This window comes from Hypanus sabinus, chromosome 1 (assembly GCF_030144855.1).
Source record: "Hypanus sabinus isolate sHypSab1 chromosome 1, sHypSab1.hap1, whole genome shotgun sequence".
Lineage (NCBI taxonomy): Eukaryota > Metazoa > Chordata > Chondrichthyes > Myliobatiformes > Dasyatidae > Hypanus > Hypanus sabinus.
The window spans coordinates 104,776,738-104,802,243 of NC_082706.1; the positions used below are offsets into that span (position 1 = coordinate 104,776,738).

The window sequence follows — 25,506 nt, forward strand, 5'->3', positions numbered from 1 at the left end:
TAATCATTGAAATATGCAAAGAAATGATGCAGTTTCAAAGCCCAACCACAAAATTCCTTTTTTATCCATCCACTTCAATGAGTATCCATTCCTTTCCTTAATATCCTCTCCTTCATCTTGCTATTTCATGTAACAATTACACAAGAATGATAGCCATTATTATAATACCAATAGTTGTACCGTAATACAGAATAGTTGCCCACCATCCATCTCCTGGAGTGTAATAATTGTGATACTGATCCCTGACTTTCTTAATCTCTTTGGTAGTTTCATGGATGTGATTTGCCAAATTAGTTATATTTTATGATTCATCAGGTATGTATGCAAGTACACCAATACAAATGCTCCCTTTTTCTGACAGAATAAAATTCAAAGCCATCCTGGTCTGTAATGCTCCTGTACAAACAGCCATCAGTCTGCTGACAACTTGGTTAATGCTTGTTGGGTTTGATCAAAGGCTTATGCAGGTTCATTCGCTATTTTCTCCAAAGCCAGTGCCATATAAATCAGCTCCCAGGAAAATCTCAGTGGCACATCTCGGAAAGGCAATCATTCAGAATCTCTCATTCTCTGTAACGACCTTTTGTGCTGCTAAACCAGACGATGGTGAGGTAGTGACACCAAGTATCGCATTTGGGACACTTCCAGAGCTACGGCTCTCTCCATGTCTCCTCATATTCAAGGAACATGTCCTGCAGCAAGCGGTAGGCCCAGGAATCACATACCCAATAAATGCCGTTCAGCAGACTAAGATTTGTCAGCTCTGTGCGTGTACCTTTACTGCTCCCTGATAGGGGCCCTGGCTCTTTTGGTTGCAGAGACATGTTACTTGTGTGGCGCCATGTCCAGACTGAAGTTGGTGCTGCCTCACCCCCACCCCAGTGATTACTCAGAAGACAAGAAGTATTGTGGTTGACTGCAGTTTTCTACGGCATTCATGGCTTGGGTCTGTAAGTCTTTATTGTGTGGCTGTATCTTACTTATACATTTATATGCTTACTATCTTGTACCTGCTATGTCTGCTTTGTGCTGTGTGACTGCTGGTACTGCGTTTTACACCTTGGCCCTGGAGTAATGCTGTCTTGTTTGGCTGTAATCATGGGTATTCATGTATGGTTGAATGCCACAAGGCTTTAGACCACCTGGATAACACAAACACCTATGACAGGATGCTGTTCAACAACTATAGTTCAGTATTTAATACCATCACTCCCACAATCCTGATTGAGAAGATGCAGATCCTGGGCCTCTGTACCTCCCTCTGCAATCGGATCCTTGACTTCCTAACTGGAAGACCACAATCTGTGCGGATTGGTGATAACATATCCTCCTTGTTGACGATCAACACTAGCGCACCTCAGGGATATGTGCTTTGCCCACTGCCCTACTCTCTGTGTACACATGACTGTGTGGCTAGGCGTAGCTCAAATACCATCTATAAACTTGCTGATGATACAACCATTATTGGTAGAATCTCAGGTGGTGATGAGAGGGCATACAGGAGTGAGATATGCCAACTAGTGGAATGGTGCCACAGCAACAACCTGGCACTCAATGTCAGCAAGACGAAAGAGCTGATCGTGGACTTCAGGAACAGTAAGACAAAGGAACACATACCAATCGTCATAGAGGGATCAGAACTGGAGAGAGTGAGCAGTTTCAAGTTCCTGGGTGAAAAAATCTCCGAGGATCTAACCTGATCCTAACATATCAATGTAGTTATAAAGAAAGCAAGACAGTGGCTACACTTTATTAGGAGTTTGAAGAGATTTAGCACGCCAACAAGTACACTCAAAAACTTCTATATGTGTACCGTGGAGAGCATTCTGACAGGCTGCATCTCTGTCTGGTATGGGGGGGTGCGGGAGAGCTACTGCACAGGACCGGAAGAAGTTACAGAGGGTTGAAAATCCAGTCGGTTCCATCTTGGGTACAAAGTACCCAGGACATCTTCAGGGAGCAGTGTCTCAGAAAGGCAGCGTTCATTATTAAGGACTTCCAGCACCCAGGGCATGCCTTTTTCTCACTGTTACCATCAGGAAGGAGGTACAGAAGGCAGACACTCAGCGATTCAGGAACACCTTCTTCCCCTCTGCCATCTGAATCCTACATGGACGTTGAACCCTTGAACATTATCTCACTTTTTTAATGTACAGTATTTCCATTTTTTGCACATTTTTTAATCTATTCGATACACTTATGCTGTAATTGATTGATTTATTTATTGTTATTATATTTATTTATTTTTTTCTCTTCTATATTATGTATTGTGTTGAACTGCTACTGCTAAGTTAACAAATTTCATGTCACATGCTGGTGATAATAAACCTAACTCTGATAATTACATTTGAATTGAATTAATATCAACACTTTGGTTCCAGAAACAACCATTTGAATCCCTCTCTCAATCACTGGGGAGACATCAGTGCATAGAATAAAATCTTTGGCAGAGTAATAACCAAGAGGATGCTGACTGTCTCCAGTTTCTTGAGTTAAGACTACTATCATGTGGTTCTCATTGATATACAGGGTGAATTGTCCAACTGTATCAGGGATTCTTAACGCAGGTGTAGAACACAATGTTACCTTTAAAGTTTATAATGCTTTGAATTGTTCTACATTAAGAGTCACAGGGTTGTTTGAGCACTTCTTGTCCTTCAGCTGATTGTTGAGCAGCTGAGCAACAGTTGAATAATTTGCCACTAGCTTCTCAAAACAGTAATTAGCAATCTGACATGGCCATTACTGTCATTCTCACATGGATCACTAGGGGCCGCTGTAGAGTCCATGTGATGTTCATCCTATAATTCAGATGTTCCCAGAGTCCTGTGTTCAGATGCTGGCAGAGTACAGTAGGTGTTTCCCAGGGTGGAGCACCAGCAATACTGTCACTAGCAGGACCAATATCAGTGGTCTGATATTTCAGCCATTGCGTGCAAGAGGTCTCTGTGGTCAATAAACGCTGTGAAGCTCATGGTCAAATGTGCTATACTTCCTTGGCTGGGGAGTGTGGGGGTGTGGGGAGAGAAGAGAAACAGAAATGCTGCCTGAGACAATGAGTGGCTGTCACATGCCTCCAACCAGCTGTTCGTGCACAGCACCCACAGCATAGTCTGAAACGTCAGTGGCAATGGCTATGAGCGCATTGGGGAGCTGGTGCACCAGTAGTGTTGCGTTAGGGTATCATCAAATGCTCTGGTCTTGTCCGCTGACCAGTCAAACACTTGATTAGGGGTATTGCCTCTAAGCACACTACACAGGGGGAGAACAAGTTCAGTAGTTTGCAGAAACAAGTGGTGATATAAACTTACCATACCTAAAAACTCGTGTATCATGTTTTTGTAGTGCAGGGCAGCAAGAAACCCATAACAGCGGCTACTGTCAATGAGAAGAGTTTTACACTTTCTGTAGAGATGTGACAGCCGAGAAAGTCAATGGCTGACAAGACAAACTGGTATTTAGCAGGGTTAATAATCAACCTGTTTTGGCTTCAGCGCTCGAGAAGTGTGCAGAGATGAGATATGTTTCGTATTTGGACACACTAACGACAAGTATGTCATCCACATAAACAAATTGAAAATCGAAGTCTTTTAATACAGAGTCCAGCAGCTGTTGAAAAGTCTGTGCTGCATTTTTCAGTTCAAATGGAATGCGCAGAAACTCAAAAAGGCCAAACAGGGTTATCACAGCTGCTTTGGGAATATCCTCCGAGCACACAGGTACCTGATAGTAGCCCCTAACTAGATCTAATTTGGAAAAGATTAACTTTCTGGTTAAACTTGCCAAAAAGCCTTAAATGTGTGGGACTGGGTAATGATCAGGATGGTGACCTTGTTAACGTGTCGGTAATCACCACATGGGCGGCAACCACCATCGGACGTAGGGATCATATGGAGGGGTGAAGCCCAAGGGCTATTTGAGTGGCGTACAATTCCAAGAATTTCCACGTTGGCAAACTCAGCCTTCGCAGTTACCAGCTTTTCTGGATCCAGTCTACACACACAGGTGTGGACTAGTGGGCCAGTTGTGGGAATGTGGTGCTTGACCCCATGTTTTGAAGCTGTAGTAGAGAACGTGGGCTTGGTGAGGTCTGGGAATTCACCCAGCAGTCAAGTAAACTCTCATACAGTGGTACATGTGCTTGGTGGTGTGGGGAACCTACTGGGGGAGCAGGATAATGACACGAGGTCCTTGACATCTACAAGCCAACAGTTCTTGAGATCAACTTACAGTTCTTGGGGATACAGGAAATCTGCACAGTTTAGAGGTCTAGCCACTTTAGCCAGGACAAAGTCCGATGTGTAGCACCACCTGTCGTGTCCCGTAGGTCTGTATCTTGCTGCAGTTGGCGGCATCCCGCGAGGTTTAGTCGCTCTTTGTCTTCTCATCAATAGGCAATGCTGGCAGCACACTCACTTGAGCACCTGTGTTGCACAGGACGCGTCACCCTGAAAGGGTATTTGTAATGAACAGTAGACAACCCTGGCAGCTGGAACCCACGATGTTCACAGACCTCAGATATCCCAGTATGCAGGCACTGTCAAAGCTGCAAAGCAATCATCATTTTCGAGTGTTCATACCAAAGAGCTCATGGTAAAAGCACACAAACCAAGTGGTCTTGATGGGATCTCCAAGTTTGATCCAGCACCTTTTTGGTTTGTCTTAAAACAAACAATTAACTCAAAGTGGATCAATCATAAGCATATTTATTTTACTTGCTGCAAGGGAAGACCATCACTGTATAGGAGCCTAGCATAGTCAAGTGATACATCCAAGTGTCAGCTATGGCGCATCAGTTCAAGGTCAGGGTGCATCCTGTTCACCTGCTTAATCAGTATATTTGGTACTCTTCCAGTAATACATGTACTGGGTCTGCAGTTTGTCAGGGGGTCAGGTTTCACTGGCATAATGTTGCATGAATACTATTAGCAAAGCTTTCTGGTACAATACAGGTTCCATTTTGTTAGACAAAAATGCCATTTTGTTACTACAAATACATATCCACAAATCATAAAAAAAGCACTCCAGCGACTATACTACAGCAGAAGCTTTGAGAGATTTGGTATGTCACTAAAACATTTTGACAGATATATGACAGAGCATTTTGAACGGTTGCATCACAGCCTGGTATGGAGGCTCCAGTGAACAGGATCAAAAGAGGCAGCAGAGGATTGTGGATGCAGACAGCTTCATCATGGACACAAGACTCCCCACTACTGAGGAGCCCCTCGAAAGGCAGTGTCTTCAGAAGGCACCATCAAAACTTGCCCCCTTCTCATTATTACCATCAGGGAAGAGGTACAGGAGCCTGAAGATGCACACTCAACATTTTAGTAACAGCTTATTTCTCTCTGCTATCAGATTTCTAAACAGTCCATGAACACTACCTCATTATTCTTCTTTTGCACAATTTTTTTTCATTCTTTATTGTAACTTAATTTTTTGATGTCTTGCACTGTACTGTTTCCACAAAATGGTAAATTTCATACATATAGTGATAATAAATCTGATTATGATTCAGCTTTCATTTGCCTGGAAGAGTGCAGCTTGAACAATCTTCAAGCTCAACACTATCCAGGGCAAAGGATGCACAAGAGATTGTGGATGCTGTAATCTGGAATAACACACAGTCTGAAAGTAAAAAAATCATAAAGAAGTTTCTAAATAAATATCTCCCACTTGCTGACTTCTAGTAGATTGTGTTGAACCATCCAGGCCAAAGCAGCTTGAATAACTGGCACCTAAAAACATCCTGTATTTCAAACACCACCAGAACACTGTGGCTGTAAGTGCACCATCTACAAAATGTTCTGCAGGTACTTGCCCAAGCTACTCCATGAATACCTCCCAAACACATGGCTACCACCAAAAAGGAGGAATGGGGAAGCAGGCTTTTGAAATCACCTCCATGTCTGCATTCACCACAAAAACATGCACCTTCCTGATTTAGAAATGTACTGCTAATCCTTCTGGGTCACTGAGTCTAACATCTGGAACTCCCTTCCCCAACAGAAGTAGCTTCACCAAAAAAAAAAGGGCTGTTCAGCAATATATTCTCAAAAGCACTTAGGAACACAATACAGGCATATCTTGCCAATGATGCCAAATCCTAAAAGATTATTTGAAGCCAAGTTCCTTTTACAGGCAGTCCCTGGGTTATGTACGAGTTCCGTGCCTGAGTCCATCTTTAAGTCGGTTTTGTACGTAAGTCAGAACAAGTACATCTGGTATTATTTAGCGTCAGTTAGTCAAACGTTTGTCTTAGAATATAGTTTATATTTTACCTTTCTACACATTTAAAACACTTAAGAAACATATGTATTCCAATAATTAAACCACTGTGTTGCTTAGTAATAATTGTAGCTTTCATCGGGGCAGGGCCTTACACATGCTCCATTATTCTCACTTTATCCGTTATCCTTTAAAATTGTTCCAATCATTGACCAACTGTAGCCTAACGCATTTCACCTCTTTTTAAAAATTATTTCCACTTTATTTTCAATTGCGATCGCCTCCCGTCAATGGAATAGAAACACTGCGGGTGGCAGGTCCCGAGCTCCGCCGGCTCCCGAGGTCTGCTGGATCCTAAGGACCACTGCACTGAGACAGTCTAAATGGGACAAGTGGAGGCTGTACAGGGTTTGGGCATTTGGTCCTTCACAATATTCCGCGCGGGAATTTAAACTGGAGGTGGCAGTGTTTTTATTTACGAGGTCGAGTTGCGAGCATCAACCTGGCACAGATGGTATGGGAGTCACTGGATCAACATCAACACGGCACAGGAGCAGTCTGTCACTGGATTGAACTCAGGAACCTCCATTTTCGAGCCCGGCGCTGATGTCACTGCACCATCAGCTGACCGGAACTGGGGGTGGGGGGGCGAGGAGAGAGGCGGGGTCAGGGTGAATCTTACTAAGAAAAATTTAAGCCAAATGCAAAGTAAAACACTCAACACAGTGTCAACGGCAACGACTTAAAATGGCGGATGGCGTCGCGATCTGACTTAAAATGGTGGACAGCATCACGATCCAACTTAAAATGGCAGATGGCATTCTCCTTCCTTGGTTTGTAAGTACAAGTTGTCCATAAGTTGGACTTCGTAACTCGGGGACTACCTGTATTCTCTGGGATTTCTATTGACATCAGTAGTTAAGGTTTCGTATACCAAGTGGATTACATTGTTTCATATTAGAACCAAAGAAATTGGCTTCATGGAATCTGACAGCAAAGGAGGCAGTTATTCAATCCAGCACACCCAAGTCAGTTTTCCCAAAAAGCCATAAAAAACAAATTTTCACGCTATAGGAATCACTGACCAGGCCAACATTTATTGTCCATCCCCAACTGCCCTTAAATGAGTGGCTTGTTTACCAATCACATAAACTAGTCTACATTCCCTTGACCCTGCCCACACTTCCTGCTGCCTTGGGAATACATCCAATAATCAAGGACCCTCCCACATCACTCATTCTCTCTTCTACTGCCTACAATTGGGGAGAAGCTAAAAGCTTGAAAGTACAAACCACCAGGCTCAAAGGCAGCTTCCACCCCTCTACTTATAGGCTCTTGGATCATACCTCTCATACACTAAAAGATCAACTCTTGACCTCTGTGCTTACTTCCTCATGGCCCTTGCACTTTATTTGTTTACCTGTTCCCTGTAACTACAATACCATATTCTGCATTGTTTTCCTTTTTGCTATTTCCTTGATGCAGTTATATATGGAATGATAATTTTGGATGGCACTCACGGTATCTCAGCACACGTGACAACATTATAGCAATACCGTTTCAGAATCAGATACTTTGCTGTGGGTCTATAGTTCCACTTAGTCCAGGCAGAATGGGCATCTATAAATCAGACTTTCTTCTTGCAAAAATCTAGTAGCTATATGGTTACCATGAGTAAAGACTTTGTATTAGGAAACAATTTCCAGATTATTAACTGAAACTGGGTTTCTGGAAGGAAGTCAGTCTACTAATTAAACCCTTGTCCTACCCCAGCTTCTGGAATTAGTGTCTCCCTTGTTGGGTCTTGATAGTTTTCAATCCCAAGGTTCCTTTAGGAGTTCAAGAATAGGTGAAAAATTCTTCATGATTCCTCATGATCGCTTATTTAAAGCTTAAACAAAAAAACAGATACTAAGCAGACCACAGAACAATAATGCAAAGCAAATGAAAGATACAGAAGAAAAAGAGATGGTGTCTGAGAAAAATCAATCACCTTTATTGTCCAGATAACAAAATCCAATCAGCAGCTGCACTATCATAGCATGTGAGTAATGTACCAACACTTAGCCATTCAAACTGAGAAGATGACAAACCGTTATACTCTGCTTCCGCCAGTACGTTTAGATGAAACACTGAAAAATACGAGTTTGTTAAAAATACAAATTATACCAGTCCCAGTAAAAAAAACAATTAAAACTGCGATTTTAGACTTGCATTAAATCAACAACTATCTTATAAAATGTATATTAAAAGAAAACAGCTGATTCCAACAATTTCTTATTCACATCCCACTGGAATATTTTTCCACATTATTAAAGTGTCTTCACTTAAAAGAACTTCACGTCAGCAGAATGTAAGTTGAAAGACACCGTAGAAATAACTTGCTGGAAAAATCCTTCATTAAGTATTTATCCTATTCCCTGTTGAAAATTACTATTGAATCGGCTCCCACGATTCTTTCAGATTATAACCAATCGATACATAAAAGGATTTTTATCTTGCCATGAGGTGTTTCTAGCATTTAACAGAACTCTGTCCTTTCAGTGTATTCTCCCATATTTACACTATCAAAACACCATGCTTTTGAACACTTCTCTTTAATCTCCTCTCAACTATCCTTAGTCCTCTTTAAATTTATAAAAAAGATGACTCTTATTTTATGTTGTATCTTTTTATTTATAAAATAATTCTGGTTTGAAGAATGAGTGGCAGTGGACTCCTCTAAATAATTCATCAGACATTTGTGCCAGTGCTATATTCCTGAGGCCCAAGTGACAGATGTGCTTCACTTCAGCTTCTGGATTAGAAGGATGTGGGTCCAAACCATGGTCTGAAATTTTCAGGACAAAGACCACAACAGATACTCTGGTGCATCATTAAACTCTGCACTGACCTTTGCTGAATGTTGAACTGCTCTCTCAGACACATATAAAATGGTTCTGTGGCAACATTTCAAATAGAAGATAAATTATTACATGTGTCCTGGCCAATATTTATCTCTTTAGTAACCACATGAAAGATGATATGGTCACCTGGAGGTGGGGCAAGTCAAGATGCCGTTAAATAGTGACTCCTTTGCTTGCATCTTTGGAAACAGCTCTATTTCTAACTTTGATATTTCTTTGTGTCCTATTCAAAGTTCTTTTGAAGACCCTGACCTGGAGTTACACTCTGACTTCAGTTCTTTGTGGGAATGGGATCTGTTCTCAGGGCCCCTTTTTTATATGGCAAGGACGCAGCCTGGAAGATGAGTGCGCCTTCAGAGTTCTGGAATTTTGTGGCTCTGGGAACGATCCTAGGCTGGTGCCCCAGACTGAAGTGTCGCAAGAGACCAAGGAACATTGGGAGTAGCAGGTTGTCTGTCTGGGGAGCTGTGGCTTCTTGATGCCGAATCTCTGGATGCAGAGCTTGGAAAAAGCGATGCAACAGACTTTTAACATCATAAATCAGCGAGTTGTTTGTATGTCTCCCCTCTCGCTGTGAAATGGGGACACCTCTTTTTCCCTTATTAGGGAGAGAGAGAAAACCTGTGGTATGTCGAATTATCTGGTGAACAAGTAGTTATTGGGGTACAGCAAGTCTGTGTCTTTACTGATGCTTTGCTGCACATTTGAGTGCTTGGTGGAAGGTGCTGATGATTTTTGCTCAAGAGGGCAGGGGGGCGATTATTGCCTTGCTGCTGCTTGTGTGTGGGAGCAGGAAGCTGGGGGGGGGGTGGGTTTGGGGTTCTAATGTTTAACTGTCATTCATTCTTTGGGGCATTCCTCTGTTTTCATGGATGTTTGTGAAGAAAAATAATTTCAGGATGTATATTGTATACATTTCTCTGACATTAAATGCACCTATTGAACCAGTACATTGCTGTTTTTGACATATTTCTGTGCTTAGATTAAATGCACTGTTTCTGATACTACAACAGTAATTGCATCAGAAGTCTTCAGGCACGTTCAGAGCCTGTGAAAGACAATAGAGGATTGCCAGTTCTTTCTTTTTCCCCTTTCTTTGGCAAGTGACCAAGGGATGAACACAGATGGACTTGTGTGAAGGTGAGGAAGTGTACAAACTAGTCCCCGGGTTTCAATAGGGCTCCACTCCCGACAACTGTTTGTAAATCAGAAATGAAAAAAATACAATGTGGGAGAGGATCACAGAAACAGTTGAGATGGGAGAGTGAGTAGGCTCAGGAAGGAAAGCCTCACTGAGTCACTGAGGGAACGAGTGCTTCTGCTCAGCAATTCTGGATGTTCTTGGCCAACCAAACCCCTGAATTTTTCAGCTTAGGATGGGGGATTTGGGATGGGGGTTGCTGGGAGGGGACTGCATACATACAAGGTATGCATAAATGCTCCATACCCACCTGGTACAAGATGCCTGCAGCCCCCCCATTTAAACCTGTTGTTCTCCAAAATGAACAGGGTGTCCATGAGTCAGTGCCTGCAGAAGTAATGCAAATATATAGCACAAAACAAAATCACCATTATCTGGGCTCACTTTCAAGATGTCAGCAAGTAGCTGAGCAATAATTTGTGGGAATACAAAAGATAGACTTGGATTTCCACTGATCTTTCCTGCCCATCAGGATGTCATAAAGCACTTTACAGTCAAAGAAAAACTACTGAAGTTAAAGCATTATGCAGAACACAAGAACACAGCAAGCACTCACAAAAAGTGATCTCAGTGATTGAACAATCTGCTTTGGTGATGTTAACTGAGGAATAAACATTGACCAGCTCCTGTGCGGCCCTTCTTTAGATCAGTACTGTGGAACCTTACACAAACAGTGGCTGCATTTGTGATCCAAAAGACTTCAGTTCTGATATTGCTGCTCTCTGGATATTCCTCATTGATGGAGCAGGACTCCCTTAGCATGCCCCAGTGTATCGACTAGGAGCGGCATGCAAACTCCCAACCTTGATTCAAAGGCACCAAGTGCAAATATCTAAGTAGAGATAACTGGTCTGAGACCTCTAGAAGGGGACACAACAACACAGGAACACAGACAGCAGCACCAATCCACCTCAGGCAGGTCAAAATGCAATAACTCTCATTTCCTATATTGGCCTTTAATAGACAGTAGTCAAATCTTCAAATCCATTTGAAGGCAACACTATGGTAAAAAAACATTTTTATATACAGTACTGTGCAAAAGTTTTAGGCTGGGTACCTAAGACTTCTGCACAGTACCGTATTTGCCAATGTGGAGCAGAGAGCGAGTCTGTAAATCTAGCAGGAGCAAAGGATGCTGGAAATGGTGAGGGTGGCACAGGTGCAGACACACTCAGCCCTGAGACAGCAGACAAGGTCATTTGATTCCAAATAACATATTGATCATTACAGCATGTCTCTCTGGTGCTTTCCACTCCATTCCCTCTCCCTTCTCCTTTTCTCAACCATGATTCCTCTCTCTCTGCTCCCTTCCCACTCTCAGTCCACATTAGAGACCCAAATCAATCAGGTTATTCATCACTCACATATGTCATGATTTCTTTTTTTTGTGGCAGCAGTACAGTGCAATACATAAAATTACTAAAGTACTGTGCAAAAGTCTTAGGCATTCTAGCTATAAATGTGTAACTAAGACTTGTGCACACAATACTGTATATATTGTGCTTGCTAAATAATTTGATAATTGATTTTAAAGGTAATTACTGGTGCTGATATACTCAGCTTGAAAACTAAACTCCTAATTTTACTTATTAGTTTTGAGGAGTGTTTTTTGAAGTATTATTTTTCACCAGCTATTTGGAGAGACATGTTAAATTAGCACAAACTAACTCTACCACTTGATTTAAACCAAACATTAAAAAGCCAGAGACAATATTCAATGCTAAGACACAGTGCATACAACAGCAAAACTTAACAGATATTCCTCCTTGGTTTGGGCAAAATTACTGCTGGAATTAGAAAGATAATTTAATTTAGACCCAAAAATGTTCATCAAATAGCAATACAAGCTAAATACCTGAACTTCATTACATTCTACTTTAGAACATGACAATTTCCAAACAGTTCAAATTAAAATAAATAGCCATTTATACTCATATCACAAGATTACAGTTCTATTTAGGCAACTGATTTGTGACCAACAAGCCATGAATATTCAAACAAACTATTTTAATTCATGAGAATTAAGTTTCAACTATTGCAATATTTGATATCACACATGTCCAAAGGCACTTCAATGAAATAGAATTGCGTTAATGAACCAGAAAGGAATTCATTTGAACAACCAAACCATTACATAGTACCAATGAATAAATACTCTACTCAGCATATTCTACGATCAGTTTTCCCTCTGCAAGACAAGGCATTAATAGTTTTCCTGCACTGCTTCTATTGTACAATCTTAATATGCTTGATAAGATCATTTTTCAATCTCTGTAGGGTGATATTTCAGTGAAATGTGGCTTCTCTACACTCCATCACATGAACCTTCATAACTGGCAGCAAAAATGATTAGCTTTCATATGACATAATGCTTTTGCATGCAAATATCGATTAGCTTCAGGACTGCTCTATTCCAGGTCAATCTCAACAAGTTGATAAATAATTTCATTTGATATCTCAAGGTAAAAATGAACAGAATAAGGTTTACAGTTTTCAATCTTTTTTTTATTTTCAGTGCTTTGGCATTCTCCAGTTGTGTAAAACTCAGCATCTCACCTGTGCGCTCTGCTAGACAAAGGTTCACCTCCATCAGGAGAGGACAATATACTATCTAAACATGCAGCTGAAGACGTCACTCAATATGCTGGGACTGGCATTAAATTGAAAATCTCCTACATAATTTTGTCAAAATATATTTTTCCTGATAAATTTCATTAGCAAAACATTTCTGAAATGCTCCAGGCCATATAAGATTTTCAAGTGCAACACTGGTCATCACAAATTATCTGATTCTACAGTCAAAGGTTCTCAATAACATTGGCTTTCCTTAAAAAAAATTCCCTTGGTTTTCAAGTTACAGTGATGTTTTCCAATGAAAAATTAACAAAGCTTGCAGCTCTTCTGGCTGCAGGTACAATGTTTATTTTAAAACAGTTAAATAAGTCCCTTGTGTATTTTGTGGCTTAGGTTCAGTAAGAAAAAAACAATCAAGCAGTTTGCATAAATGATTGTTCCAAAGTTCTGAAACAACCTCAAAGCAAAGATGAATGAGAAAATCACTTGCTGGTTTGCTACTAATCTGGAAGCACTGTGTCATGACAAGCTGCCTCTGGTGGGTTGTGCTGGGAGCCCCCCCACTCTCCCATACTGGAAATAAAGAAACAATAGACAAGGACCTGTTGGAGTATATGGAAATGTTTAGATAACGCATGTTCTTTTTAAAAAGTTAATCAAATTTTAGTACATTATAGAGTTGAATTGTTCCAGCAAGATATCTTCAGAAACCCCTATAGTTCAATTACTGGTGTAAAAGGAGGTAGGATTAAATCAGTCACATTGACCATGGTGATATAATGAGGCAACTGCTTGATTTGCAATTCAAAAATAAACAACCTCAGAATATTTTGTTGTTTTACCAGAGTAACAGTTAAAAACTTCTGTAAAAATCAAAACACAGCTAATAACTCCAACTTAGAACTCCAGCTCCAGCTGGTGATGTGCAAGTATACTTTGATTACCAGCAAAGATCACATTTCAGATGTTATCCATTACTTGTTATCTGGTGCTTTGACCCAAGTAATGAGATAAGTGTTCCACTGCTACTTCTTCTTTCAAAAGGTCCCATGATCAGCCTCTGGGTCTCCTCATACACAGTAATTTAGTGGCCTGAATGGACCTCTCTCTCTGTTCAATAATTATCTGGTCTCCACTCCTACAAGGCATTACTCACAAACTCATTTTCAGGTCCCAGGCTGAAATGGAAAGACTGACATAAAATGGAGATGTCATTCCACAATGTCCCTTTGTATGTTACAGCTGGAGTCCAAAGAGTGTTAATGAGTCTATTTAAACTGCTAATGTGTGCTGGGACTTGCATCAAATAAAAAGATAGCAGGAAATTCTATTATATAAAGCAGAGAAGGATGGCTAAAGTGAATATAGGTTCCTTGGAAGATGAGAAGGGAAACTAATTTTGGGTAATGTGGAAATGGCAGATTTTGAACAACTAATCTAGAATCAGACAGTACTACAGTACAGCAACAGGCACTTTGGCCCATCAAGTTCATGCTGACCTAGTCTTCAGCCTAGACCCACCTGCCTGAATTTAGACCATAGTCCTCTGTACATGTCACATCCATGTGCCTATCAAAACCTCTCTTGAATATTACAACTGAACTCACATCTAAGCACTTTTGCTGGCAGCCTGTTTCACACTTGCACCATCCTCTGAGTAAAGAAGTCCAGCCTCAGGTTCCCCTTAAATATTTCACCTTAAACCTATGGCCTCTTGTTCTAGTCTCACCAATCTTAAGGGAAAAAGCCTGCATGCATTCCATAAGATATAGGAGAAGAATTAGGCCATTTGGCCCATCAAGTCTGCTCCACCATTTCATCATGGCTGATTCAATTTTCCTCTCAGCCCTTACCTCCTATCTTCTCCCCGTATCTCTTCTTGCCTGACGAATTAAGAATCTATCAACCCTACCCACATCTATACCCCTCATAATTTTGTATACCTCTATAAGATCTCCCCTCATTCATTGTAAGAGGACTAGGATATAAAAGCAAGGATGTAATATTGAGGCTTTATAAAATACTGGTGAAGTCTCACTTAGACTATTGTGAGCAGTTTTGGGCTCCTTATCATAGAAAGGATGTGCTGAAACTGGAGAGGATTCAAAGGAGGTTCATAAAAATGATTCTAGGATTGAACCGCTTGTCATATGAAGAGCGTGCGATGGCTCTGGGCTTGAATTCACTAGAATTCAGAAGAATGAGGGGTGACCTAATTGAAACCTTTTGAATGGTGAAATACTGTAGTATTGTATGATTCTGCTGAACATTGACGGCTCCTCCATAGAGATCGTTGAGAGCACCAAATTTCTTGGTGTTCATCTGGCGGAATCTCACCTGGTCCCTCAACACCAGCTCCATAGCCAAGAAAGCCCAGAAGCATCTCTACTTTCTGCGAAGGCTGAGAAAAGTCCATCTCCCACCTCTCATCCTCACCACATTTTACAGAGGGTGTATTGAGAGTATCCCAAGCAGCTGCATCACTGCCTGGTTCGGAAACTGCACCGTCTCAGATCGTAAGACCTTGCAGCGGATAGTGAGGTCAACTGAAGGGATCATTGGGGTCTCTCCTTCCGCCATTACAGACATTTACACCACACGCTGCATCCGCAAAGCTAACAGCATTGTGAAGGACCCTATACACCCCTCATACAAACTCATTTCCCTTCCTGCCATCTGGCAAAAGGTACTGAAGCATTCGGGCTCTCACGACCAGACAGTGCAACAGTTTCTTCCCCCAAGCCATTAGACTCCTCAATTCCCAGAGTCTAGTCTGACACCAATCTACATACACACACACACTCACTCACTCACACTCAACTGAACACCATTCCACTTCCTTTGCAATTTTTGCTCATTTCTTTCTCAATTCCTGCTAAAACATTGTTTACATTTACATCATTTATTATTATATTGTAATTTGCCCTTCACTGTGCCTATTGTCTTGTTTATTATGTCTTGCACTGTTTTGTGCACTTTATGTAGTCCCGTGTCGGTCTGTAGTCTAATGTAGTTTTGTGTTGTTTCATGTAGTCTAATGTAGTGTTGTGTTATTTCAGGTAGTCTAGTGTAGTTTTGTGTTGTTTCATGTACCACCATGGTCCTGGAGGAACATTGTTTCATTTTTACTATGTACTGTACCAGCAGTTTATGGTTGAAATGACAATAAAAGTGACCTGACTTGAAAGGCCTTGATAGAACGGATGTAGAGAGGATGTTTCCTATGGTGGGAGTGTCTCAGACCAGAGGACACAGCCTCAGAATAGACTGGCATCCTTTTAGAACGGAGATGAGGAAATGCTTTTACAAGAGGGTACTGAATCTGTGGAATTCATTCCCACAGGCAGCTATGGAGGCCAACCAAGACTTTATGTATATTTATGACAGAGGTTGATAGGTTCTTGATTGGTCATGGCATGAAGGGATGGGGGGTGTGGAATGGAGAGGCAGGAGACTGGGGCTGAGAGGGAAAATGAATTAGCCATAATGAAATGCTGGAGCTGACGATGGGCTAAAAGGTCCAATCTTGCTCCTATAACTTATGGTCTGAGACGTTCTTTTGGGTTCATCAGTTGTGTGGAGAGGGGAAGCCTGCTGGATGGGTAACAACTTGTTCTCCATATTGGACTGCCCTGGCTCGCGTGTTGACTTAAACAGTTAGGACACAATATCTATAGTCGACCCTGATCACCAAGGCCATCAGAAAGCAGAGAATGGGTGTTTCTCTGGCTGGCAATCAGTGGTGAGAGTAGTTTCACAGGCTCAATGCTAATCCTTCTACTGTTCACAGTAATACATTCATGATTTGGAAAAGGGATCCAAGTGTCATGTATCCAAGTTTGTTAATGACTTTAAATTGAATGGAAAAGCAAATTGTGGAGAGGACGTTGATAATCTGCAGGGAGAGTCAGATAGGTTAAGTGAATGGGCAAGGGTCCGGCAGATGGAGTACAAAGTTAGCAAATTCCAGTTCATTCACTTTGTTAGGGAAAAAAGAGAAAATCAGATAATTATTTAAATAGTACAGAGGCACCTGGGTGCACTGACGCATGAATCACCAAAAGTTGGTTTGCATGTGTAACAGGCTATTAAGAAAGCAAATGAAATGGCGGCCTTCATTGCTAGAGGGATTGAATTTAAGTGCAGGAAGATTATGCTGCAACTATACAGTGTACTGGTGAGGCTGCACCTGAAACAGCATACAGTTCTGGTCACCTTATTTAAAAAATTATATACTGGCTTTAGAGGCAGTGTAAAGGAGGTCCAGCAGGCTAATTCCAGAGATGAGGGGGTTAGTCTATAAGAAGAAACTGAGTCACTTGCGATGATATGCAATGGACTTCAGAAGAATGAGAGAGGACCTTATAGAAACAGACACAATTATGAAAAGGGATAGTTATGATAAAAGCTGGAAAGTTATTTACACTAGTAGGTAAGAGTAGTACATAGTCTTAAGATATTGAGTCAAAGATCCTGGGCAGAAATAAGAAAGAACTGACTTTCCCAGAAAATAATGAATCTGTAGATTTTTCTATCTAAGGATGCAGTAATGGCTGCCTCTCTAAATATATTTAAGAAAACATAGTTAGGTTAATTTTTACATAGTAGGAGAAATAAGTGTGATGGGGAAATGACAGGTTGGTGGGACTGAGACCACAACCCACTGAATCACAATCTTACTGAATGGCAGAACAGACTTGATGGGCCAGATGGCCTACTTCTGCTTCCAATTCTTTTGAGTTTATGTCATTTTTTAGACTAGCCAGGGAACAGTATATGTTGTCTCTTGCTAAAGTGCTTTGCCAGTGCCATCAAGCCATCTGCTCCAGACTACGCAATGTAATTGGCCCAGAATACTTCAAAGGGCAGCATGTACAGCTCTGAGTCAGCTGGCTCCACATTCAAGTGTGTTCCAAACATTAATGCAAAGATCTATTCTAGGCTGATACTTCAAGGCCATAAGAATTACACCAGACTGTCAAAGGTGTTAACTTTAGGAGTTAGTCTCTGAGTGCCCTGCTCAATATTCACCCTAAACCCTTATCACTAAATCAGATCGTTGGGCTGTTTGTGGGAGCTTCCTCCATGCAAATTATCCGTCATGTTTCTGCAACAAAGACTGGACCTCTAAAGCACTTATAGGTTATAGAGTACTTTGAAACTGACCAAAATCAATGAATTAGTAGAGTCCTGGTAATTCAACACTGACATATTTTGACTTTCAACACAGGCTAGGCTTTCAGCCAAGAATCAGAAAGTTTTTTTTGCTAGAAAATTATTTGGCAATTGCTAAAGGTTGTAATAGGATTCAGAACAGGAGAAAAATGGTCAAACTTAGCTACAAAGTGACTGAAAGAATACTTGAGATAACCTCACTAGAACACAGTGACTAAAGAATATTCATCTGGACTGAAAATCTGCATTATCAGTGCAGCAGAATTGATCAATACATCAAGAATAGCACAAGTGTAAAGGGATGAGTTATAGAAAGGATTAGAGAAGGCCAAGCTTCACAGTAAGGGAGGATATCAAAATATATCAAATGTTAATTAGTAATCTCAGATAGTTCCTTCAGAGTTAATGAAATAGGAACAGAAGATGCAGCAATTAGCGAGGAGGAAATGGTTAATGTTTACCAAATAATGGTAAACGTTTGGCAAAATTTGTAAGGCAGGGTAACACTGATAGAAACCGAGAAACTGCTTAGGATACAGATGAATTTTTAAAAATATTTTGTATGAGCTTATTCTAAAAAAACTTACCAACTATAATCTACTTTTCCATCCCTAGTGCTCATTCTGAAGTTGGGACGGCAGAAAGATCTAAAGATCAGCAGCAAATGTTTTCAGAGAAGCTGGAAATAGCATTAGAACTGGGCCTGGCCACAAGTCTAAAAGTACTGCTTCAGTATGGGAATTCTGAATGCAATGGGTTCTGTCATACATTTCATTCTGATATTTGATGTACAACTCATTAATAATAATGTCATGGAGAAAACATATCTGTCATTCAATGCAGACCATTTTTAAAAATGCACGCAGCATTCAATGACTTTGTGAATGATTTAGTAGTTCATGTGTAATGAAGCTGTTAAGGGCAGCAACAACTCCCAGTTCCACCATTTATAAAACAGGTAGGTACCTCTTACCACATGTGTTGCTTTCAAGGTGTTGCTATCAAATCGTGTTAAACTGGAGGTATCCTCGGGGAAGCGGTCACATTCTTCCAGCTCCTGAGCATTGCAGGGTTGCTTGCCTCTTTCAGGGTCTGCATTCTGTCAATTATACACAAGAACATAATATCAAGGCCCTGGATTCTGCAGATATATAGTGCCATGCTCTTAAAACTTTACTCTTCCACAGATGGTGCTGACTTATGCAGGGTAATGCCAAGTAGTGAGTTTTAATGGACAATCAGTCACTGATGCATCACCACTCTATCACACAAAGCTCCACATACACAGTTTCTAGCAGTTGCATTTCCCTGCATCTAGCATGTTGAGCCACTTCATCTTTTTATTCACTCTATAGTGGTGAAGGACTGCTTGCAAGTTCTCCCGTTTAGATTTCAGTCAAAAGCAGAATCTCCAGGTCTGTATGTCTCAAAACTACCTCTTGCAGTGAGCAATATTGAAGATGCAATGGAGTAGGATTCTAGTATGTATCCTTAAAACACTGTAAGCTTTAGATATTTTGAAATACAATGACAAAGTTATTCCCACATTTTAACAAAGGTTGAATTAAAATTGGATTACAATGAATGATGCAGGGTGGATAAATTAGGAAATTGCATTTCCTGTTTTTGCAAATAAGGACATAAGAAATGGATGATCTTCAGCCTCTGCTCCATTCATTAACCCACTTACTTAATTCCCTTAAAATCCAGAAAGCTATCGACCTCTGCTTTGAATTAACACAATGACCCAGGCTCTTTAGCTTCCTTGGGTAAAGAGTTCCAAAGTTTCACCTCATTTCAGTCTAAATGGCCAATCCCTCATTTTGAGAATAACTCCAAGTTCTAGATCCCGAAGCCCCAGGAAATATTCTCTCTGCATCCACCTGTTCAAGCCGGTAACAGTTTTATAAGTTTCCATTAGATTACGGTACTTCTCCTTCTAAACTATAGGCTATAGACACCACACCCAGTCAATCTCTTCTCAAACAGCAAAACTTTCATCCCAGGTACCAGTCTGATGAACTTCTTCTCTGGAGAGTCTACACCAGGGGTGGGCAAACTTTTTGACTTGTGGGCCACAAAGGGTTCTAAAATTTGACAGGGGGGCCGGACCAGGAGCAGATGGACGGAGTGTTTTGGTAATACACCTCATAAGAGAAAATAAAATATCATGGGATATGTAGAAAACACGTGCTTTAATTTCAATTGAAAACGAACAAATGCATTACAACAAAATATCTGTCTTTGAAGTCCCATGGTATTTAGCTATTTATTGAAATGACTTTTAAAACACTGAAAATTAAATGAATAAAATACAGCTTTTTTTAATAGTAAGTTATTATTTTAAAGCACTGAAAATTCTGTTATCCTTCAAGATATTATCATCATCACTCTCCTCCTGCCTGTCTTTATTTCAAAAACGGTAGGAGATGCAGGTCTACTTGTCCTGCTCCTTCTTATTCAATTGTCCCGTGCCAAAACTCAACAACGACCAGCACAAGGACAGAACAGTGACAGCGCGCCAGTATGTGGAGCACGTTATTTGATCTGGAGCGCATTTTTTATTTTGAGAACATACCTGCACCTGCGCACTACTCATGTCCATCACTTAACAGAAATGACATGTAACATGTAAGGCTTATTGAAAAAAATATTTTCAAATGCATTTTTTTACATAACACAACGAAGAAACTTATTTTTAATTTCAGTGGGAACAGTGTTGTTGGTCTCCCTTTTTAGCCAGCGCATCAAAGTCTGGATTTAGTTTTGTTGTGGCGATTCTCAGGATGGATCTGAGGTGTTGGTCAGTTAACTTGGATCCGTGGCTGGCTTTGTTGATGTTCATGACGCTGAACGCCTGTTCACACAAATAGGTCGAGCCGAACAAAGAGTAAAGCGCAAATGTGGAGTAATACGCTGCACCTCAACAAAGGTCAATGTGTAGTGGTGTGCTACATGCAGCGCTAAAATTACGACACGGAGTCGGTAACTGCAGTCGAAGAAAAAAACTTTATTCGAAATCCCCAGCCTCACTTTTAAGCCTCCCTCAACCTGCCCCCTGTGGCGCAGAGGCTCCAAAGCTCTGTGCTTGCAAATCCCCGCAGGCTATCTCCCTTAGCCGGAATGCTGACTAATTGTGAGCCGGTTCGGATGTGCCAGGAAATGGGTCGCCACAAATGTATATAGAGTGCGTCATCTATTGGGAAAACGCCAGAATTGCGGGGAAAAAACGTTAACAAGGTTTATTAATATAATTTCATCAAGTTCTGCGGGCCGGATTAAAAAGCTTAACGGGCCGCATATGGCCCCCGGGCCGTAGTTTGCCCATGCCTGGTCTACACTTTTCTCTTTAGGCAAGGAGATAAAAGCTATACATATTACTCCAAGGGCAGTCTTACAAGCACCATGGAGTGGCTGCACTAGCACCCAGAAACAATTTCATGTTAACTGAACAGCGGCACAGCTAGAAGAGCCATTGCCACAGGGTGCTGGTGGACCAGATTTCCAGCTATTGTGGAAATTGCACCAAGGTTAGGTGGAAGATTGTGTGCAAAACCTGCAACGAATACTAAGTAAGAAGATAAAAACATTAAATCAACAAGAAAGTAAACTGCTTTCTAGGAGGGAAGATCATGGTGGAAAAATATCAGGATATACAATGTTCCCGAAGGAGCGGTGGGTTTGTCTATGATGGAGTTTGTAGGAAAGTTGCTGCGGGACGTGCAGGAGATTTCTTCGACGATGGAGCTTGAAACTGAGAGGGCGCATTGTGCGCTCGCCCCGTGGCCTACTGGAGACAGAGAAGATAAGCCACACTCAATAGTAATTAGATTCCTTCAATACAATACCAAGGTGGAGATTCTACGAAGAGCCTGGGGAAAGAAGAGGGTGTTTTTGGACAGGAAATTTATATATTTCGATCAAGATTACCCCCTGGCGGTCATGCAGAAAGAATACTCTGAAGTAAAGCGACTATTAAAGCAAGGAAAGAATAGATTCTAAACTCTGTACCCTGCTAAACTGCGAGTGTTTTATGAAGATGGGATCCAACTGTATCTGACAGTGGAAGAGCCGACTACAGACAAGAAGGCTAGAGCGTTGCCCGTCAGCGTGATCAAACCGAGGGAAAGCCTGGCTGAGCAGTTATCCTGCTCTGCTTGGGGAATAAGGAGAGAATTGAGAAAGCTGAGGACAGGTGGAGGGCGAGAGAAGTATATCAGTAAGAGACTGCGAGTTTTCCAAAGACAGCCCTCACCCCCTCCAGAAGAGCCATAAGGTTTGGCTGACTTTAAAAGTATTGATAAGTTAAACAGAAGCAAAAATAGATGGTGTTATACCTATCTCAAGAAATACTTATTATAATGTGGATTTTATATTACTCAATTATTCTTTTTTTATTCATTCATTCACTCCTTTTCCCCCCACCGAAATGAGAATATATATATGGGAGGAATACACAGGAAAATCTTTTCTTTGGAATGGACATAGATTTGTTCACTTACTTTTATGGGTACTGCAATGGGTGCCCACAACTCACACATAGGAGGGGCTATCCCCCACAGCTAGATATTTCATCTAGCTCAACGCAGGGTCATCTACTAGAGACCTCAGCCTTGGAATCACACTTCTGTTGCCTTTTTTTTATTATTCACGTTTCTTGGTTCTTATTTGTTCAGGGAGTAAATCGAGTAAGTTTCATTCTGCTAATTTCGATGATATATTGACAGACATGGCTAAGGACAAAGTAAAATACATTTCTTTTAATGTCAATGGAATCCAATCAAACGAAGTAAAATTCTATCCAAAAATGAAAAAAGAACACGCCCATGAAGTATATTTACAGGAAACTCACTTAAGTGATAAAGTGGAAAACTAAAGAGAATGGGCTTCACTAATTTGTTTTTCTCCTCATATAAATCAGGACACAGGAGGGGAGTTGCTATTCTTATCTCAAGCATTCTAAATTTTGAAAAAGTATTCAAAATGGGAGATAAGGAGGGCAGATATATTCTGGTAAGGGGGAATATATATGGAAATTCAGTTACTCTATTGAATTATATACGCACCCCCAGTAAGTGATATTAGTTTCTTTCAGAAAATTACTAATATTATGATAACAGAAACAGAAGGTCTCTTGATATGTGGGGGAGACTTAAATTTACAATTATAACCAAAGTTAGATTCTTCCAATAGAAAAACCTATGAAACAAAATCCTTACACAAGAAAGTTAATATACTTTTTGAGGATGTTGGTCTAATTGACATATGGAGGGACCTTTTCCCCAACAGAAGAGATTACACTCATTATTCTGCCCCCCATTCTGTATATACAAGAATAGACTATTTCATAACATTTGGAAAAGACAAAGACAAAATAGACACCTGTGGAATTGGGACAATGGATGTAAGTGACCATGCACCTATATATTTATCTGTTGACCTACAACGAAAGAACACTATTTGGAAACTAAATTCAAGACTACTCAATGATCCCTACTTTAAGGAACAAATTAAAAAAGAAATTGGTCTTTACTTAGAATTCAATGATAATGGAGAGGTTTCACCTCCCATTCTATGGGATACTCTGAAGGCTGTCTTAAGAGGGAAAATTATAGGAATATCCTCATATAAGAAAAAAATACAGAATAAAACATCAGAGGAATTACAAAATAGGCTGAAGGAACTAAAAAAAACACAAATTGAATTTGGCACAGGATACGTTAGAGGAAATTTTTTAAAAAAGGAATGAAATTAATAGTTTGGCTACACAAGAAATCAGGAAAAATTTAATGTTTCTGAAACAGAGACATTATGAAAGTGGATCTAAGTCTATGAAAATACTGGCATGGAAACTGAAAAAAAAAGATAGCAGAAAATACAATTCATAGAATTAGGGATTCAGGAGCAAATATAATAAAAAAAAATCTCAGTGAAATTCAAAAAGCTTTTGAAGTGCTTTACAAAACTCTATATTCCAAAGTTCCAGGGGAAAGCATAACCCAAACTAACATCTTCCTGAATTCTCTAGAGTTTCCCACTTTAAGCGAAGAACAAAATAGAACAATGACTGCTGACATAACTGAAGTTGAACTAAAAGCTGCAATTAGTAGGCTTAAATTAAGCAAGTCACCAGGATCAGATGGGTATACAGCAGAGTGGTACAAAGAATTTAAAAATGAGCTAACTCCTGTCTTACTCCCCACACTGAACTTAACTCTAAAAAAGGCACATATGCCACCCAGCTGGAAGGAAGCCATAATCTCAGCTATACTGAAAGAAGGCAAGGATAAAATGGAATGTGGGTCATTTAGACCAATATCCGTTCTTAATGTAGATTATAGATTATATACCTTCATCATGGCCAAACAATTAGAAGAGTTTCTACTCATACTGATATATCAGGATCAGACAGGTTTTATACAACAATGCCAAACACAAGACAATATACAAAGGACACTTCACATTATGGATCATATACAAAAAAAATCGAAGCAATAATGATAAGCGTGGTCACTGAAAAGGCATTTGATTCAGTTAATTGTAATTTTCTTTACAGAGTTTTACATAGATTTGGTTTCCATGACACAATTATTAACACTATACAGGCATATGACAACCCTACTGCTAGGATTAAAATCAATGGAGATTTATCAAATAGTTTTACCCTAGAAAAGGGCATGAGACAGGGTTGTGCATGGTCACTGCTACTCTTCACATTATATCTGGAACCATTAGCTTAATACATCAGACAAAATGAAGATATCAGGGGAATTACTATTAAAGGGACAGAGCATAAATTGGCCTGTTACACGGATGACATTTTGATCTATCTAGGGCAACCAACATACTCTTTACCTAAATTGATGCAATCCTTTGAACAATATGGTCAATTATCAGGATACAAGATCAACATAGATAAAACCCAAACAACACACACAAAATGCTGGTGGAACACAGCAGGCCAGGCAACATCTATAAGGAGAAGCACTGTCAGGACAAAGGGTCCGAAACATCGACATGGACAATAATATGGAGGTATCGATGGAAGTGTACCAGTTCACAGAAGTGGAGGAAGTTCGGATGGACAAACTTGATAAGATATTTTATTACACACTCTCAGAAATCCCATTATGATAGTAATGGGAGAATTAGGAGAAATTTTGGAAATCAAAATGCAAACCATTATCATATTTTCTGGGAATGCCCCATTATCAAAGACTATTGGAGTGGGATACATAATGCTCTACAAGACATCTTTAAATGTGAAATACCCTTAGAAAGTTAAACCATATATTTTGAGTACATATCTCAAGAATGGTTGAAAAGAGATAAATATTTAAAAAATATGCTGCTGGTGGCTGGTAAAAAGGCTCTTACTAGGAAATGGTTATCACAGGACAGCACAACCTTAAATGCATG

At 40.3% G+C, this 25,506-nt stretch overlaps 1 protein-coding gene across 1 annotated transcript in view; it reads right to left on the reverse strand.

Moving 5' to 3' along the window:
• nudcd1 (NudC domain containing 1) overlaps positions 1 to 25,506 on the reverse strand; it is a 187,273-nt gene that overhangs the window by 29,725 nt on the left and 132,042 nt on the right. The window contains exon 8 of the mRNA XM_059973385.1: positions 19,061 to 19,186. Coding sequence (XP_059829368.1) covers positions 19,061 to 19,186 — 126 coding nt within the window. The remainder of the gene's footprint in view (positions 1 to 19,060; positions 19,187 to 25,506) is intronic.